Raw genomic sequence first — 20109 nt, 5'->3', positions numbered from 1 at the left:
TACACTCATTCTGGTTGCTATATGCCCTTCATAAAATCTGCCCTTATAAAGGAGGTGTCGCATAAACCATGTTTGTCACCTATCCATAAGGTAGATGAGTGATTGGTATGGAGCCTAGGATCCCCTGTGTGGCTGCGCATGCTCACTGCTGCTCCATTCATACAGGGGACTTTGGCATCCATGGAGGTCCCAGAGGTTGGGCTCCAGACGATCATACAAACCTCAATCTCTAGGCTTATATAAATGTTACACTTATGGTTTTGGGCCAGAGAAGCTCCTCTTAAGTTTTGCCAAACTATTAAGTTATTTGTAGAATTATCCTTTTATTGCTTGTTTTGTGCTGTTGTGATTTTTGCGCTGTAATTTTCCCTGCTAATTGTTAATTTCAATCATTTCATTACCTTTGCAGTGTGATGCTATTAGTATTTTGGAAAAAGAACATGACTACACGGATGAGCACTTTGACTTCATTCAGTCATATATCAGGAAGTTTTGTTTACAATGTATCCTTTTTGCATTCAGAGCTTCGCCTCACAGATGAACCTAAGGAGAACCTGGCATCAGGATTTTATATCACAAATTTAATGGCATGTATTGGGGAAAATAAGTGTTTGGTGCACTGACAATTTTGCAAGTGTTCCCACTTGCAAAAAATGGAGAGGTCTGTAATTTTTATCGTAGGTACACTTCAACTGTGAGAGACAGAATCTAAAAAAAAACCCAGAAAGTTACATTGTATGATTTTTACACAATTAGTTTGCAGTTTATTGCATGAAACAATTATTTGACACAATAGAGAAACAGAACTAAATATTTGGCACAGAAACCTCTGTTTGCAGTTAGAGGTCAGACGTTTCGTGTGGTTCACCAAGTTTGCACGCGCTGCAGAAGGGATTTTGGCCCACTCCTCCATGAAGATCTCACCCAGAGTTGCAAGTGCACTGGGGTGGGCATTGCACTTGCAGGTAAACTGGTTGCTACTATGTTTATAAACGAAACAGTAAAACACACAATCATGCTGTGAAGTAGGTGTATTTCTTCCACTACTCTCCAAGCTTGCACTGTATCAATGTTATACTGTCTGTCTATATAGACTGTTAGCATGAAAACTGGTCCTTTCACACATGGCTGCATTCTGCCTGAACTATTGCTTTTTCCCGGTTATTTCCTTGACCAGTTCCTTTGTAGATGGTGCTGCACTAATTTATACATCCATAAAAGAGAACAAAAATATTGACCTTGTATATAAATATATTGTTCAGCAATTATACGGCTTTCCTTTCAACATGCCTGCTGTTGTTGTGGAAAAGGATGCAGTATTTATGTAAGTGCTCAAATCACATTTAATTCAAATCCCCATCCCACTTTGTAGAAAATATAAATTGCTTTGGGATTGTCGGCAGCCTGACATGTGAAATTGTATTGTGATTGAAAGGAAAGAGAGCGCAGAATTTTTTTATAGGCGTCAGGCATCTAAGATTTGCAGGTTTCTGAAACCAATCAACGCTTCAATCTACAAAAATTATATAAATAAAAATACCTGGATATTGAAAAGATGGTAAACACTGAAGGCCAGCATGTAAATCTAAATTTTCAGAAATCCATATTTTGTAAGAGCTAAAAAAAAAAAGTTTGATCTTCACTTACTGCCTTCTATTAAGATCTGGCTTCCTGCAACCATTTGAAAGACCACCCCTCCCTCCAGCTTTTTGTGATACTGTGTGTAGTGATGTGAGACTGTATGTACTAGTAATTGCGGTGTGGGGGATAATAAAAAAAAATATATATATATATATATATATATATATATATATATATATATATATATATATATATATATATATATTAGTATATTTTATTTTTTTCTCCCCCAAGAAGTATGTTCTTAATGTTTTGCCATTCAAACTTGTTTCTTCAGTCCAGCAGGATGGGACAATGACAAAAAAATAGGAATTTTACATGAAAATTTTCAAACGTTAAAACCTGATGACACTTTTGAAGATATTATCACTAAGCCACCAGTGCGGAAGGTAATTAACAGCAAAGTCTTGTGTTCTTTTTATTTTAGGTTTTGCATAATGCTGTACAATTGCACAGGCTTTTTTTTTATATTGTGGTTAGTTTCCATGTGTAAGGCATTATTCACACATCTGAGTACAGACTGCATGACCTGACCTCTTAACCTGAACTTGGCAGTCTATGTATGTGTGAATCTGCTCTAAGAAGTGAATTCGTACTAACAAAATTGCACTCTGTAGTGCTGTGGCATGGAAACATGAAATATATGAAATATGAATTTTGTTACTGCTCTACAAAGTAGGAAAAAAACAAAGATACTTGGCACTTAATTTGGCCAATTCATGTGTGTGCAGCAGCCACAACAAGGCGACCTTATCCTGGGAACCTATCCTAAAGTGATTCCTATGCTGGTGTGTGTGTGTGTGTGTGTGTGTGTGTGTGTGTGTGTGTGTTATATATATACTCAGTCAGAGTGCCTATGTATAAATATCAAGACTGACTGTCACTTCAGAACTAAAAACTGGTGTGTACAGGTGCATGCTAAGAGTAGCCATCTCTATACATCAGCCTGTAATTGTTTTGATTACAGCAGGATCCTACCTACCCATAGAAATGTAGGTTTCAGGAGAGGAATCACATTAGGATAGGTTACCAGCAAAGAGAGACGCCTTTCCGTTGCTGTGGGCATTCGTGCATGTATTGGCCAAATTATGCACTAAACATCTTATGCACCTGTATGCACCTGTACACACCAGTTTTCTGTTTTGAAGTGACTGTCAGTCTTTTGATATTTCAGGAGTGACTCAGAACTGACTTACTTGGCAGCCTTCACCTCTACTTAACATAGAAACCCAATGGGCACCCCAGTGATCAAACGGGTGGAAAGGGAGGGCAGAGTCCCCACCCCACTTAACTTCTTTAAAGGTCCTTTTGCTCCTCCAATGAAATGCGGAGCTTGTAATTTGTAATAAATGTGGGTTACATTAAAACGCTGAATGGTTACCTCATCCATAGAAATATAAATTGCCCATGTTGAGATCCATCTGTACCAGGAAGCACACATGAAGCAGGGTCGGCAGCACTGCGCAGAAGCAGGGGGTGCTGCTGGGAAGTGTAGTTTTAGCAGATAAGGATATGACCATCCATTCAGCTATGTAAAGCTGGATGCACTCAGAAGAAAATTAAAAAGCTAAATAAAAAATTGCTATTATGCTTTTTAGCCCCATTTAGACTGTTATTGTAGAATGAGTTGTCATTTTCGAATGATGCTGTATATGATATATTGAAAAAGATGCTAAGCGAGGTGAATTGTGGGGAAACCCCCCAAATTTGCCATTGGTTTTTAAGTTTTGTTTTCTTGGCGTTTGTCTGGTACGATTACAGCGATACTAAAATTATATGATTAGATATTGGTTGTTTAGAAAATTCAGATGTTCGTGAAAAAAAAAATTGGTTTGTTTCCACTTTTTAATTTGCACATTGAGTATAATGTCCAAATCGCAGACTTATATGAAGCCTGGCCTCAGACTGGATTAAACAAGAATACCAACGTGGCATTGACTGGGATTTTCAGCAGGCTCTTGACTGTCACTGCAAGGCATTGGCACCCTGCAATCCAGGGCTCTGGAGTCGGTGTCCATTTTGGGGGAGTCGAAGTTGGTATAAAGTGGACCGACTCCAAAATTTACAATAAATTAGGTTCAATAGTACAATGCAGGATGTGCTGTAAATGTTTTCATAAGAATTTGGGAAAGTGATGAAATGTCCTGTAAGGCTATGTGCACACGTTGCGGATTCTGCTGCGTTTCCGCAGCAGTTTTGGCCCTGCGGAAACGCAGCAGTTCCGCTGACATGGTACATTGCAATGAAACCCTATGGGGTTTCAAAAACGCTGTGCTCACGGTGCGTTTTTTTCCGCGCGGTTTTGCTGCGGTTTACAAACTGCAGCATGTCAATTGTTTGTGCGGTTTCCGCAGCGGTTTCACACCTTTAACATAGTAGAGATGTGAAACCGCAGGGCAAAACCGCAGGTCACTTTACCTGCAGTTCTGTGCGGAAAAACCCACGGCGGAATCCGCAACGTGTGCACATAGCCTAAATGTCTGTTTTGTTCCTGATCTAAGGATCTCTGGCTTTTAGTTGAGATGAATCTGTGCTGCACTTTATGTACATGCTCAGTAGTGAGGCAGTGCTGTGGAGATGAATCTGTGCTGCACTTTATGTACATGCTCAGTAGTGAGGCAGTGCTGTGGAGATGAATCTGTGCTGCACTTTATGTACAGGCTCAGTAGTGAGGCAGTGCTGTGGAGATGAATCTGTGCTGCACTTTATGTACATGCTCAGTAGTGAGGCAGTGCTGTGGAGATGAATCTGTGCTGCACTTTATGTACAGGCTCAGTAGTGAGGCAGTGCTGTGGAGATGAATCTGTGCTGCACTTTATGTACAGGCTCAGTAGTGAGGCAGTGCTGTGGAGATGAATCTGTGCTGCTCTTTATGTACAGGCTCAGTGAGGCAGTGCTGTGGAGATGAATCTGTGCTGCTCTTTATGTACAGGCTCAGTAGTGATCAGTGCTGTGGAGATGAATCTGTGCTGCACTTTATGTACATGCTCAGTAGTGAGGCAGTGCTGTGGAGATGAATCTGTGCTGCACTTTATGTACAGGCTCAGTAGTGAGGCAGTGCTGTGGAGATGAATCTGTGCTGCTCTTTATGTACATGCTCAGTGAGGCAGTGCTGTGGAGATGAATCTGTGCTGCTCTTTATGCACATGCTCAGTAGTGAGGCAGTGCTGTGGAGATGAATCTGTGCTGCTCTTTATGCACATGCTCAGTAGTGAGGCAGTGCTGTGGAGATGAATCTGTGCTGCTCTTCATGCACATGCTCAGTAGTGAGGCAATGCTGTGGAGATGAATCTGTGCTGCTCTTCATGCACATGCTCAGTAGTGAGGCAATGCTGTGGAGATGAATCTGTGCTGCTCTTCATGCACATGCTCAGTAGTGAGGCAATGCTGTGGAGATGAATCTGTGCTGTTCTTCATGCACATGCTCAGTAGTGAGGCAATGCTGTGGAGATGAATCTGTGCTGCTCTTCATGCACATGCTCAGTAGTGAGGCAGTGCTGTGGAGATGAATCTGTGCTGCACTTTATGTACATGCTCAGTAGTGATCAGTGCTGTGGAGATGAATCTGTGCTGCGCTTTATGTACAGGCTCAGTAGTGAGGCAGTACTGTGGAGATGAATCTGTGCTGCTCTTTATGTACAGGCTCAGTGAGGCAGTCCTGTGGAGATGAATCTGTGCTGCGCTTTATGTACAGGCTCAGTAGTGAGGCAGTACTGTGGAGATGAATCTGTGCTGCTCTTTATGTACAGGCTCAGTGAGGCAGTGCTGTGGAGATGAATCTGTGCTGCTCTTTATGTACAGGCTCAGTAGTGATCAGTGCTGTGGAGATGAATCTGTGCTGCACTTTATGTACATGCTCAGTAGTGAGGCAGTGCTGTGGAGATGAATCTGTGCTGCACTTTATGTACAGGCTCAGTAGTGAGGCAGTGCTGTGGAGATGAATCTGTGCTGCTCTTTATGTACATGCTCAGTGAGGCAGTGCTGTGGAGATGAATCTGTGCTGCTCTTTATGCACATGCTCAGTAGTGAGGCAGTGCTGTGGAGATGAATCTGTGCTGCTCTTTATGCACATGCTCAGTAGTGAGGCAGTGCTGTGGAGATGAATCTGTGCTGCTCTTCATGCACATGCTCAGTAGTGAGGCAATGCTGTGGAGATGAATCTGTGCTGCTCTTCATGCACATGCTCAGTAGTGAGGCAATGCTGTGGAGATGAATCTGTGCTGCTCTTCATGCACATGCTCAGTAGTGAGGCAATGCTGTGGAGATGAATCTGTGCTGTTCTTCATGCACATGCTCAGTAGTGAGGCAATGCTGTGGAGATGAATCTGTGCTGCTCTTCATGCACATGCTCAGTAGTGAGGCAGTGCTGTGGAGATGAATCTGTGCTGCACTTTATGTACATGCTCAGTAGTGATCAGTGCTGTGGAGATGAATCTGTGCTGCGCTTTATGTACAGGCTCAGTAGTGAGGCAGTACTGTGGAGATGAATCTGTGCTGCTCTTTATGTACAGGCTCAGTGAGGCAGTCCTGTGGAGATGAATCTGTGCTGCTCTTTATGTACAGGCTCAGTAGTGAAATATGAGGATGAATGAACTCATGGAGATCAACATCCAACACTACGGAGACTCCATCACGTTTCTCAATGCAAGCAATGACTAGCCAGGTCTTTCACCGGGAAGGAACAACCACGGGAAGGGCAGTTTCCAATGAAGGAAACCACCTATGCCAAAACATGGTATCCATCCACAGACAGCTGTTACGGGGTATTGCCCCTCATCAGTGTAGAGTAGGAAACTGGCTAGTAGGAGCAATGCCTAGTAAAAGACTGTGAAATATGAGGATGAATCTCAACGCAAGCAATGACTAGCCAGGACTTTCACCGGGAAGGAACAACCACGGGAAGGGCAGTCTCCAATGATACCATGTTTTGGCATAGGTGGTTTCCTTCATTGGAGACTGCCCTTCCCGTGGTTGTTCCTTCCCGGTGAAAGACCTGGCTAGTCATTGCTTGCGTTGAGAAACATGTGATGGTGTCTCCGCGGCTCTTGATTTACATGTTTTTGCATATTTCCTATAAGGGATGGGGGCATTTCTCTAGCATCACTGCGTTGAGAAACGTGATGGTGTCTCCGCAGTGTTGGATGTTGATCTCCATGAGTTCATTCATCCTCATATTTCACAGTCTTTTACTAGGCATAGCTCCTACTAGCCAGTTTCCTACTCCACACTGATGAGGGGCAATACCCCGAAACAGCTGTCTGTGGATGGATACCATGTTTTGGCATAGGTGGTTTCCTTCATTGGAGACTGCCCTTCCAATGGTTGTTCCTTCCTGGTGAAAGACCTGGCTAGTCATTGCTTGCGTTGAGAAACATGTGATGGTGTCTCCGCGGCTCTTGATTTACAGGCTCAGTAGTGAGGCAGGGCCTTAGAGATGAATCTGTGCTGCTCTTTATGTACATGCTCTGTAGTGAGGCAGTGCTGTGGAGATGGATCTGTGCTGCACTTTATGTACAGGCTCAGTAGTGAGGCAGTGCTGTGGAGATGAATCTGTGCTGCACATTATGTACATGCTCAGTAGTGATCAGTGCTGTGGAGATGAATCTGTGCTGCACTTTATGTACAGGCTCAGTAGTGAGGCAGGGCCTTGGAGATGAATCTGTGCTGCACTTTATGTACATGCTCAGTAGTGAGGCAGTGCTGTGGAGATGAATCTGTGCTGCACTTTATGTACAGGCTCAGTAGTGAGGCAGTGCTGTAGAGATGAATCTGTGCTGCACTTTATGTACATGCTCAGTAGTGAGGCAGAGCTGTGGAGATGAATCTGTGCTGCACTTTATGTACATGCTCAGTATTGAGGCAGTGCTGTGGAGATGAATCTATGCTGCACTTTATGTACATGCTCTGTAGTGAGGCAGTGCTGTGGAGATGGATCTGTGCTGCACTTTATGTACAGGCTCAGTAGTGAGGCAGGGCTGTGGAGATGAATCTGTGCTGCACTTTATGTACATGCTCAGTAGTGAGGCAGTGCTGTGGAGATGAATCTGTGCTGCACTTTATGTACAGGCTCAGTAGTGAGGCAGTGCTGTGGAGATGAATCTGTGCTGCACTTTATGTACAGGCTCAGTAGTGAGGCAGTGCTGTGGAGATGAATCTGCTGCACTTTATGTACATGCTCAGTAGTGAGGCAGTGCTGTGGAGATGAATCTGTGCTGCGCTTTATGCACAGGCTCACTAGTGAGGCAGGGCCTTGGAGATGAATCTGTGCTGCACTTTATGTACATGCTCAGTAGTGAGGCAGTGCTGTGGAGATGAATCTGTGCTGCCCTTTATGTACATGCTCAGTAGTGAGGCAGTGCTGTGGAGATGAATCTGTGCTGCACTTTATGTACATGCTCAGTAGTGAGGCAGGGCTGTGGAGATGAATCTGTGCTGCACTTTATGTACATGCTCAGTAGTGAGTCAGTGCTGTGGAGATGAATCTGTGCTGCACTTTATATACATGCTCAGTAGTGAGGCAGTGCTGTGGAGTCAGAGGTTTGGCTTACTGACGCCACAGCCCTGCATATGGATGCCCAGGCAGGATTGTGTGGTTTAAATGCCGCTGTCAGTGATTGACAATAGCATTTAAAGGGTTAATGGTAGCTATCAGATCTAACTCTGATTGCTGCTAGCTTGTGGGGAGCAGGTTTAGCATCTGAGCCACTTATCAATGAAGGGCCCTCTCCATGATCGGCATGTCTGTTAGACAATATTAACCCCTCAGTTTACTAATTATTTCTTGGCATTATCAAGCTTTTTAGTCCATACTGTACTTATATATTTTTCTTCTTCAGTTTGTTCATGAGAAAGAGATTGTTGCAGAGGATGACCAAGTATTCCTTATGAAGCAGCAGGTAAGCGTCTCCCTGTTTCCTGCGGAAGGCCAGACAATGTATGTGTCCACGATAACTTCATATTGATCAGTGTGGGTTTTACATATTTTTTTTTTTTTACCATTATGACATGCCCTCTAATGTATAGTTTCTTTCTAGTCACAGCTGGCAAAACAACCACCAAGTACTGCAGGCCGTCCAGTAAGTAGAGCTTTTTTAATGCCTAATGGTATGGAATATACCCATTTGTCACCCCTACATTTGTAATGGCATGTATAAAACATTAAAACTAAAAGATGCTTTATGCCATAAATACAAAAAAAAAGTCATGGACCAAGCATCCTCATTTTACATTGACCAATTGCTGCAATTCGTAGAAATGAACATGCGGTTCTTAGTGCATCTTTTGATCAAACTGTATAAGCCCACTAAGTGAGTGATAGCGGTCATTTTTTAGTTGGTCCTTGCTCCAGGGCTGTGGAGTCGGAGTCGTGGAGTCGGAGTCGGTGCTCATTTTGGTGGAGTCGGAGTTGGAGTCGGTATAAAATGGACCGACTCCGACTCCTAAAATATATAATAAATTGGGTACAGTAATTCAATGCAGGATGTGCTGAATATTTTTTCATAGGAGTTTGGGAAAGTTATGAAATGTCCTATAAATGGCTGTTCTATTCCTGATCTAAGGCTACATTCACACACAGCGTTTTTCCTGTGTTTTTTGAGGATACGTTTTTCAGCTGCAAAAGCTGATCATCTTTTTAAAAAACCGCATCACCTGAAAGGTTTTTGAGCTCATAGATAATGTTTTCAATAGCAGAGCAGATTTCTAATCTGCTTTTATCTATCCATTTATCCATATCTGTCTATCCATATCGTATCTGTACCAAAAAGAATGAAAACCGGGTAGTACACCAATATATATTCTGTTCTATCTAAATATCTTGATTATTGGATCATAGAAATGATTAAATGTCTGAGGTTCACATTGTACTACAATAAATTTTTCACTTAAATATAAGCAATATGTGTGGGAGTCGGAGTTGGAGTCGGAGTTGGAGTCGGAGTTGGAGTCGGAGTTGGAGTCGGAGTCGGTGTAAGGGAAATTGAGGAGTCGGAGTCGCAGGTTTGGCTTACCGACTCCACAGCCCTGCCTTGCTCTATGGCGCAGCACTGTGTGGCATCTGCTCCATCACAACACCGCAACCTCCAGGGGTAGTCACAACTGTAATCTGTTCCACCTGAAAAGTGAGAAGATCCTTGCATGCGGACGCTCTCTCTAATATAATATATACACTCACTGGCCACTTTATTAGGTACACCTGTCCAACTGTGTGTTAAGACTTAATTTCTAATCAGCCAATCACATGGCGGCAACTCAGTGCATTTAGGCATGTAGACATGGTCAAGACAATCTCCTGCAGTTCAAACCGAGCATCAGTATGGGGAAGAAAGGTGATTTGAGTGCCTTTGAACGTGGCATGATTGTTGGTGCCAGAAGGGCTGGTCTGAGAATTTCAGAAACTGCTGATCTACTGGGATTTTCACGCACAACCATCTCTAGGGTTTACAGAGAATGGTCCGAAAAAGAAAAAAAATCCAGTGAGCGGCAGTTCTGTGGCCGGAAATGCCATGTTGATGCCAGAGGTCAGAGGAGAATGGGCAGACTGGTTCGAGCTGATAGAAAGGCAACAGTGACTCAAATTGCCACCCGTTACAACCAAGGTAGGCAGAAGAGCATCTCTGAACGCACAGTGCGTCGAACTTTGAGGCAGATGGGGTACAGCAGCAGAAGACCACACTGGGTACCACTCCTCTCAGCTAAGAACAGGAAACTGAGGCTACAATTTGCACAAGCTCATCGAAATTGGACAGTAGAAGATTGGAAAAACGTTGCCTGGTCTGATGAGTCTCGATTTCTGCTGCGACATTCGGATGGTAGGGTCAGAATTTGGCGTAAACAACATGAAAGCATGGATCCATCCTGCCTTGTATCAACGGTTCAGGCTGGTGGTGGTGGTGTCATGGTGTGGGGAATTTTTTCTGGGCACTCTTTGGGCCCCTTGGTACCAATTGAGCATCGTTGCAACGCCACAGCCTACCTGAGTATTGTTGCTGACCATGTCCATCCCTTTATGACCACAATGTACCCAACATCTGATGGCTACTTTCAGCAGGATAATGCGCCATGTCATAAAGCTCGAATCATCTCAGATTGGTTTCTTGAACATGACAATGAGTTTACTGTACTCAAATGGCCTCCTCAGTCACCAGATCTCAATCCAATAGAGCATCTTTGGGATGTGGTGGAACGGGAGATTCGCATCAGGGATGTGCAGCCGACAAATCTGCGCCAACTGTGTGATGCCATCATGTCAATATGGTCCAAAATCTCTGAGGAATGCTTCCAGCACCTTGTTGAATCTCTGCCACGAAGAATTGAGGCAGTTCTGAAGGCAAAAGGGGGTCCAACCCCTTACTAGCATGGTGTACCTAATAAAGTGGCCAGTGAGTGTATATAATTAGTGTAAGCCCTATTAACCAGCTGTTTAATAAAACTTCTTCAGTCTCTGTGTGAGTCTCTGTGTTAACTCCTCCTTTAATGTCCTGCAGGATGCATCTCCTCGGGTACCTGGTGGCTCTCCTAGGACACCCAGTAGATCAGGAACTTCTAATGTTGCCAGCGTATCACCAGTGCCTGCTGGTACAAAGAAAATTGATCCCAATATGAAAGGTACTTGACTTGTCGACCTCTACTATCAGAACACAAATGCCACTGAAATGTCTATATTAAACATTTCATTTCTGTTTTCATCCCAGCTGGAACAACAAGCGAAGGAGTACTTGCAAATTTCTTTAACAGCTTGTTAAGTAAGAAGACTGGGTCACCTGGGCCTGGTGGTACAGGCAACCCGGCAGGCAATTCAGGAGGTAATAGTCTGCCAACATCTACCAAAAAAACAGGTACTCCCCCTTTTTAGTGTATCAAAATAAATTTGTGTGACACCTGTATGTAAGGTGTAGCTAATGACTCACCCGGAAAATGAAAATCTCTATATAGATCATGACGACAATGGAAATAAGAGGTGGATAATAGACTGGAAAATACCTGGCAAACCACAACTACTTGTGTTGCAAAATAACAAAAGGTGCACATATCAGCCAATCAGATGGCCAAAATCCCAGACAAACTCTTTGAACTCATATATAAACCTGCAAAATTGTCCCTATGGCCAATTGGGGCAAACCCCTAGGCCAAAACATGTACACCAAAAAAGAGAGGTAAAAACCTTAATAGAAAGATATAGAGATAAATAAATCTACCATCAATCAGCAGTAACTAATACAAAACCAGAATTAGGGTTTTTTAGAAAAATAATAAGTTTTATTGCAACAATATATATAAATAGACAGGGGATTCCGAGATTACTGGCGACTGTACCTTGGGACATAGTCGCCATATACAGAAATGCTGCATGGCGACTATGTCCCAAGGCAATGTGCCGGCTGTTTATTTTATGGCTTTATTATTCTGACTCATTATTTTGAGTCTTCCCACGTGCACTTTATATCCATCTATTTGCAGGGACCTTAAAAACCCGGTTACCTGCATTAACACAGGTTGTTTATTATTCTCCACGCATGCATTCTGTGGGTTATGGCCCTTGTAATATAAATTTGCATATAACCTAAGACGGCCAGTATTTATACAGCATCACTGAGGGATGCTTGTTTCTTTTGTACTACTTTCTCCATCTATGTAGTACTTAATTTGTTCTTTCTGTCTATTCTGGTTTTGTATTATTTACTGCTGATTGATGGTACAATAGATTTATTTATCTCTATAATATCTTTATATTAATGTTTTTACCTTTTTCTTTTTTGGTGTACAAACTCTTTGAACTCATAAGGACAGTATACACATCACTGAGTATAGTCACTATGGGAAATTGCACCACTTCATACTATACTATAAATCTGTGTAAGTCTGTTACCTGCAGTGGTGATGAACCGATCTCAGGGGCAAAAAAAAACAAACTTGTAGAATACAAAAAGCGATCCATCTCATGACCAAGCTTAACTCAAGTTTCACTTATTTTGGCTTCTTCTGAGGCATAACCTCTACAGTCTTATCAGCCGTTATATGCTAAGCCACATCCAATGTCTTCTACGTGTAACAACTATTAAACCAAGAGATGTGCCCATGAACTATTATACACCAACTCATGTTGAAGAGAGAGGCTGTGTTAACACATAGCGTTTTTTCCGCGGATTTGCCAATAAAAACGCTTAAAATAAGCTTTCCATTGATTTCTTTGCATTTTGCACTTTTTGTGCATATAGATGCGTTTTTTTTACCGCGAAAAAAACGCTTTGCGGTAAAAAGTGCGGCATGCTCATTAATTTCGCAGATTTTTCCGCATTTCTGGCTATTTCTAGGTGTCTGGAACCGCGTGGAAAAAAACCGCATAAAACCGTGCGAAAACCGCGCGGTTTCTGGGAAGGAAGCCGGTTTTTATGCAGACATTTTCTGCATACGTGTGCACATAGCCTTAAAAGAAGACATTGGATGTGGCTTGGTCTGCCCTGGAAGAAGCTGAAATAGGCAAAACTTCAGTCAGGTCTTGCCACAAGATTTGTTTTTGTATTCGGCACGTGTTTTTCTCTGATTTTGTGAGGACAAGACATTCATGCACAGAGTAATGAGGTTGTAGTAATTCTTCATCATTAGGGGTCAGTATTTCCACTTTTTTTTTTTTTTCATTTTATAGCATGAATGCCGCAGTCAAAAGCAAAGTAGTGCAGGTACCAGCAGTGACTGCTCTGTCTTCATTATAAAACGCCTCACATATTTGTAGCTGTGCTGATCTCGATCGCATATGTTCTGTATTGACGGACAGAGATGTCAAGCAATGTCTCTGGCGGGCTCAACCTTTCCATATAGTTCAGTGAGTGCAACCGTAAGATGATATTGGACAGATTGGCCAACCTCCCAGGTTCAGTAGATTCAGCAGACTTCATGTGCCTGAAGCCTATTTAATCTTGTCTTTTAGGCCAGAAGTCGGTTTTAACAGATGTTCAAGCTGAGCTGGAGAGAATCTCGCGTAAACCTGACATGCCATCCCCTACATCACCAACCTCCCCTACAGAAAATGATGCATCTTGAAGATTGCAGAGACAACCTGAGTTCTGTAAATTTGCCTCTGCATTTTACTTTCTCAGTGATTGTGGAGCAGCAGAGACAGAAACTTTTATTTTCTCCCTTTTTTTTTTTTCTTAAGAAAAAATTAACACACATTGTTTGCATATTTGCCAAGTTAACAAAATATAGCTGTGGAATAATAGAAATCAATACTGGACTGAGATATATAAAATAGGTTTTTTTTTTTTATTTTTTTCTTGTTTGTTTTTACGGCACAGATTTTTCTTTGTTCCGTTCATATAATTTTCTTATTTTGTCAGGCCACTTGTTTGGTAGAGCTGCAATTCTTTGCACTTGTTTACCAAAAATGAACATGAATAAAAATGCAATTTAGTATAGGCTACTGATGGTTTGCCATTTTCCACTTCAATTGTAAAATTGTGGAAAATAGTAAGAACGAAAAAATAACATTTTGTCGGATAAATGGAGGGGGCAAATGAATCTTTTATGCGCTTTCTAGAATGCAAAATTCAGTAATGAAATCTGGCATTGCTAAATATTGCTGCTGTGCTCCACAGTATAATGACCTACGGTATGGGCCGGTTCTATTACCTATTGACTGCAAGCACTACATGACTATTTTGTAAGATTAGCGTCTGTGTTGTCTGGGATTTGTCTACTGTGTACAGCTCTGCACTAGCCGGCATGGATTACATTGGGGGGGTCACAGAGTTCTGTTTTCTTCAATCAGTTAATAAAGTTGTATTTATTATCTGCATAGATTTAACTTTTTTTTATATTTAAGTTGAGATATTTATTTGGATAGGTTGGCCTTATTTTAGTTTTGCTTTAGTTAGAATAAGTGCTACTGAGTGACCTGGCAATATAACACCAGCTGGGATATCATTCTATACAGAATCTGAATTACCAGATGTTTCAAAACCAAAATTATCCTTTTTTTTAAAAAAAAAATTTTTTGGGTGTGCGTGTGCAAGCTTCCGTAGTGTAAACTTCAGGGAATGATTTAAGTAATGTCAGAATCTCAATTTGTGAAATTCACTTACCCCTCCCACACTTGGCACGTTTTCTAATCTGAGGTTTCAGGAACGAGACTTTGGCGCAGTCCTAGTGCCGACGAGGTGAACAGTTTAATCATTTCTGATCTTGGATCCATACATTTAATCTTAAACACTGAAAATATCAATGTACCCGAAGCACCTATTTATCGTTCTCGCTCATCTTTTGCAGATTAGTAATTCATTTGCTTGAGATGGGTTCTAGTTTCTCAGATGTTTTCTGATATTTTTTTTTTTTTGCAGTTGATAAAAATTGCCAGGAAAAGTGCATGCTTTATGGATTACAGCAATGTCTCTTTCCACCGAGATTTTGTGTATATATGACCCTCCACTCCATATGTATTTGAGTGCCAATTCTCACTTTCACAAAGGATATTAATGGATTTACGTACTATTGACCTCAGTTGCAACAATTAAAAGTTGGACACTCCCAAAAATGTACTTTTCAGTCGAAAAAGAAAATATATCCATGAAAACTATTGTGTGTGGTTTCTTTCGTAGCCATTACTTGCCACATTGAGTATACAGTAAAATGAGAATGGCCAAAACTAGGCTGACTGTTTTATAAAGGCATAAAAATCCTACAAGGTTTTTTTTTTTTATTCTCCCTGATGCTTCACCCACTGTGTTCAAATCACATGTAAATAAGTTCTAGATTATTAATTAGATGTGTCAGGATGGTTCTGCTGCCGAGTTGACAGGTATAAAGTGTATTCAATGTAAATATAGATCAGGCTGGAAAACTTGGGAGTTCCCAATAAAAATGTTTTGTAATTTTTCTATGGCGGATTAGGAAAAATTGAGAAGAGTAGCTTAATTCAGTGAGAATACAGCTGTCAGTCATATTCACCTGATTGGGGCCGTGCAGCAGTTTCCTGCATAGTGAGTGGTCTGGGTGCTGCTGTATAGAAGAAACTAAGCAGAGACCACCGATGTGTACCCTTCATTTTCCGGTTTCAAAATGTTGAACTCCCCCAACACCGATCAGAAGAGTGGGGTTTACGTATCTTGGCAATATGCAATCAACTTTCTAAGATCAAAGAGACTTTATATCCATGGTGGTTTCAGTGTTGCTACCATGAGTAAACGCACCAAACGACTGCACCAATACCTTATGGAAGAAAATATTATGGATTTCCGTATGACTAAATCCTTTGCATCAATTAACTGAATGTACCACAAGTAATTATTTGCAAATATAATACTATTGTCATGATTTACACACAACTTTATGGTAGAAATTAAAGGGAATGTCATTAGAAAAGTTGTTGAAATCAAGTTTTTGTACATGGGACTTAATTTTTTTTTTTTCATTTTAATGACCTGGGAGTTAATGATTCAAAGAAAATAAAATAACAAGAGGAAATTGAAAAAAAGCTTGGAGCATGTGTTACTAATCTATAGTCTATATCAAACATGGTGAATCTTGCTGCTATTACCTGCTGCCCATGGATCAGACACTGGCTGTATGATTTCAGCCATACATGCTGAACCCTGAAACGTTGCAGCGTTTCAGAGAAAGACATGCTTTAAAGATTACTAGCCACCCATGCGGCTTGGCTGCCGGTGACTTCTCCCCACCCACTCTCTGCTGTCAGGTTTCCTTAATTTATGATTAATGATCAATTAATTGGGCGAGCTTGCTTCCACCTACTCTTCGCTTTGCCCACTTTTATAGAATTTAGTGAAGCTAATTGGGAGCAGTAAAAAAGTAAAAAGCCACTGCACTTGTGCACAACTTCAAGCTGTGCAGAAATTTTAAGACCTTTCAAGGTGAAAACTTGCAAAACACCTTGATGAATTGGACCTTATGTATAGCGGAAAAATATAGAGGCTTTTAATTCAAAGAACACCTTCCCAAAGTGAATCATGGTGGAGTGGCAGCTTCATGTGTAGCATTGGATTGTGATAGGAGGGACAGGTGCGGCACCTTCATTCACACATCTATACGAGTGTCACTGTCCTAGAGAAATGGACCTAATTATTTTTCTTTCCCAGGTGTCATCCTAGTTACAGCCTCATTCACACATCAGTATTTGTATGCCAAAGCCAGGAGTGTTCCCAAAACGCAGAACAGGTGTCAATCTTTGAATTATAGTTTTTCTCTCTACGTGCCACTCCTTACTTTGGCATACGAACACGGACTCAAAATACTGATGAGTGAACATAGTAACATAGTTTTGAAGGCTGAAGGAAGACCTTATGTTCATCTAGTTCAACCTATTTTTAGTGCAGCTGTTCTGCATTGTTGATCCTGGGGAAGGCAAAAATCCCACAGCGTAGAAGCCGATTTTCTCCATAGGGAAAAAAATTCCTTCCCCTAAGCTGGGTCAACCATCTCACTGGTCAACAGCATTTTTGGTGCCAAAGATATTTCATTGAATTTAGGGTAACTTTGGGGTGCTGATTCTGAATATGTCATCAGTTTTGCCAGATTGGCTCAAGTTTTTGAGATTTTTCGTAAAATGTGTAAAAAAAAGACGTAATTTGCTACACGCGCATTAATTTTATTGATATTGTCATGAATACAATAAATTTAACAAAGTAAATGTTGATTTTAGTTTATTTTAACTAGTTTTAGAAAGTAATCTTCAAAAATGAACAAGACATGAAAGATAGGAGACATTTAATCGCTGGAAAAGCGCTTTTTATATGATTTTCTTCTATGTGAGCTATTGGGGCAGTCACGCTGTAGATTCCAGCAGTAATCAGCCATCATATGTCTGTCCCATCTGCCTTGGTACCTTTCCTCCATCACCATAATATCCTGATGAAATCTCTCCCCTTGTTCTTCGCTAAAATCTCCAAGGTTTTCTGGAAATCTGTCCAAGTGACTGTGAAGATAATGCAATTTAATGCTCATGTGTACACCCAGATTTCTAAATCTCAATAGCATGTTTTGTACCAGTTCTTCATAATTGTCTGCCTTTTGATTTCCCAAGAAGTTCTTCACTACCAACACAAAACTACACCATGCAGCAGCTTCAATGTCATTCATTTCCTTAGGAAAATTTGAATCTTTAATGAGTTTCCGAATTTGAGGACCATCAAAGATTCCTGCCTTCAGTTTTTCGCTACTAAGACCAGGGAAAGATCTGCAGATGTACATGAAGCAATTACCATCTTTGTCTAATGCCTTGACGAACTGCTTCATTAATCCTAACTTTATGTGAAGTGGTGGTAGAATGATTTTTTCCCTGTCCACCAAAGGTTCGTTCACTATGTTTGATGCTCCTACTGTCAAGGTGTCCCTTGGAGGCCAATTCAGTTTCTCCCAGTGCTGATGTTTTGCTCTACTATCCCACATGCAGATGAAGCAAGGATACTTTGTGTATCCACTTTGCTGTCCAAGTAAAAAGTTGACCATTTTTAAATCAACACATATCAGCCACGAATGTTCATGGTAGCACAGTTTCTCCAAGACCATTTTGACATTTTGGTATTGTTCTGCAAGTTTAGTTGAGTGAGCTACTGGAAGAGATGCACACTGATTGCCATTGTTCAACAAAACACATTTCAAACTCCTTTTAGAACTATCTATGAAAAGCCTCCAGTCTACAGGACGATATACTTGTAAACCCATTTGCAGCATCAGGCCAGGAATATCCTTACAATATACAAGTAGGTCATCTTCACAGAAAAATGGAAGAAGTGCTTCTTCTCTGGTCCTGTAAGATGTAATTTTAGTTCCAGGCGTCAGACAATTTTTTTCACTTAGCCTTGAAGCTAAAAGTTCGGATGCACTTTTTGAGAGGTTGAGGTCTCTTATTAGATCGTTGAGCTCTCCTTGGGTAAATTGCGTAGGTGTTCTGAAACTTCCTTCATATTCTAGTTCACTTCCAGAACTAATGCTTAGCTCCATACCCTGCATTTCATCATCATCAGGTGGGGGAAGGTCAGGTAACATGGTAAACACAGGTACAGGCACATCTTCACAATGAGGGACAGGCCTTCTTGCAGATTCCATGTTAGGATACTCCCATTTTCGTTTCTTATGCTTATTGAATCCTTGTACTTGCACTGCACAGAAATAACAGTCATCATGATGATTTTTTTGCTCTCTCCACACCATTGGAACACCAAATTTGAAGCTTGTTCTTTGTCCTTTGCTCCATTTTCGTAATAATTCGATACATGCTTTGCACACTATGTGTGGTGCCCAAAACTTGTCTTGGTCCCCAAGCATAACCCCAAAATAGGCAAAATACACTTTTTTAACGAAGTCTGTTATGTTTCTTCTATGTTTTGGCAGTGTATATTCACCACAAATGTAACAGAATGAGTCTGGATCGTTAAGACAACTTCTTCTTGATGAGTTCATGCTTTTCACTGGAAAACAGACAACAACATAAAGTTAGTGCAAAAATCAAGCTATGAACAAACTTTTAGAACACTAATTAACACAAAACTATATTGAGAACTGCTCAGTTCAAGTACTAATCCAAAGAAATTAATGAGATGATGCGTCGCATTTACCAACAAGTGCTATAAATAAGATACCAAAAATCTCAAAAACTTGAGCCAATCTGGCAAAACTGATAGCATATTCAGAATCAGCACCCCAAAAATACCCCAAATTCATTAAAATATTTTGGACACCAGAAAAAATTTTTTTTTTTGTTGACCTGTGAATCTGTTATTCGTAACCTTCTATACTGTTACTCACAAGAAAAGCATCCATTCCTTTCTTAAATTCATTCAGTGAGTTGGCCATCACCACTTCCTCAGGAAGAGAATTCCAGAGCCTCACTGCTCTTACCGTGAAGAACCCTCTTCTATGCTGGTGCAGAAATTGACTTTCCTCCAAACGAAGAGAATGCCCCCTTGTTCTTGTCACAGTCCTTGGTACAAACAGTTCATTGGAGAGATCTCTGTATTGCCCTCTGATATACTTGTACATACCGTATTTTCCGCTTTGTAAGACGCACTTTTTTTCCCCCAAAATTTGGGGGGAAAACGGGTGCGTCTTACAAAGCGGACATGCCTTACCTAGGCTGTGATCGGGGGCGTCCGGCGGTTGCTGGCCGCTGCTGCGGGTGTGTCCGGTGCCGCGTTGTGTGCCCGTCGATGCCCGGGGCTCTGCCAACATTGTGCGACAGGCCAGAGCCCCGGCATTTCCTCAGTTCCCTGTGTGCCGGTAAAAAGATGGCCGCCGGCGCGTGCGCAGATGGGATCTCGGGACCCAGTTCTCGAGAGATGAGATTTGAAATCTCATCTCTCGAGAGGTGGGTCCCGAGATTCCACCTGCGCACGCGCCGGCAGCCATTTTCCCTGGGTTCCCTGTGTGCGCGCGGTGGTGCCTGCAAAAAAATGGCCGCCGCGCGTGCGCAGATGGGATCTCGGGATCCAGCTCTCGAGAGATGAGATTTCAGATCTC

At 41.6% G+C, this 20109-nt stretch overlaps 1 protein-coding gene across 4 annotated transcripts in view; it reads left to right on the top strand.

Annotated features, from left to right (window-relative positions):
- The window catches only part of DYNC1LI1 (dynein cytoplasmic 1 light intermediate chain 1), a 70549-nt gene extending 55338 nt beyond the window's left edge, over positions 1 to 15211 (top strand). For 3 of the 4 annotated variants that reach the window (XM_073568766.1, XM_073568742.1, XM_073568756.1), the window contains 8 exons: positions 410 to 503; positions 1189 to 1324; positions 1919 to 2030; positions 8478 to 8537; positions 8676 to 8717; positions 11127 to 11247; positions 11334 to 11477; positions 13568 to 15211. In XM_073568766.1, the coding sequence (XP_073424867.1) occupies positions 410 to 503; positions 1189 to 1324; positions 1919 to 2030; positions 8478 to 8537; positions 8676 to 8717; positions 11127 to 11247; positions 11334 to 11477; positions 13568 to 13680 (822 nt within the window). In that variant the 3' untranslated portion in view covers positions 13681 to 15211. The remainder of the gene's footprint in view (positions 1 to 409; positions 504 to 1188; positions 1325 to 1918; positions 2031 to 8477; positions 8538 to 8675; positions 8718 to 11126; positions 11248 to 11333; positions 11478 to 13567) is intronic. The other variant, XM_073568750.1, reaches the window with a different exon arrangement.
- Positions 15212 to 20109: the final 4898 nt, after the last annotated feature.

Source organism: Dendrobates tinctorius, unplaced genomic scaffold (genome assembly GCF_039654945.1).
Source record: "Dendrobates tinctorius isolate UK_male_01 unplaced genomic scaffold, ASM3965494v1 ptg000005l, whole genome shotgun sequence".
Taxonomy (NCBI): Eukaryota; Metazoa; Chordata; class Amphibia; order Anura; family Dendrobatidae; genus Dendrobates; species Dendrobates tinctorius.
This window is presented reverse-complemented; position numbering and strand designations above follow the sequence as displayed.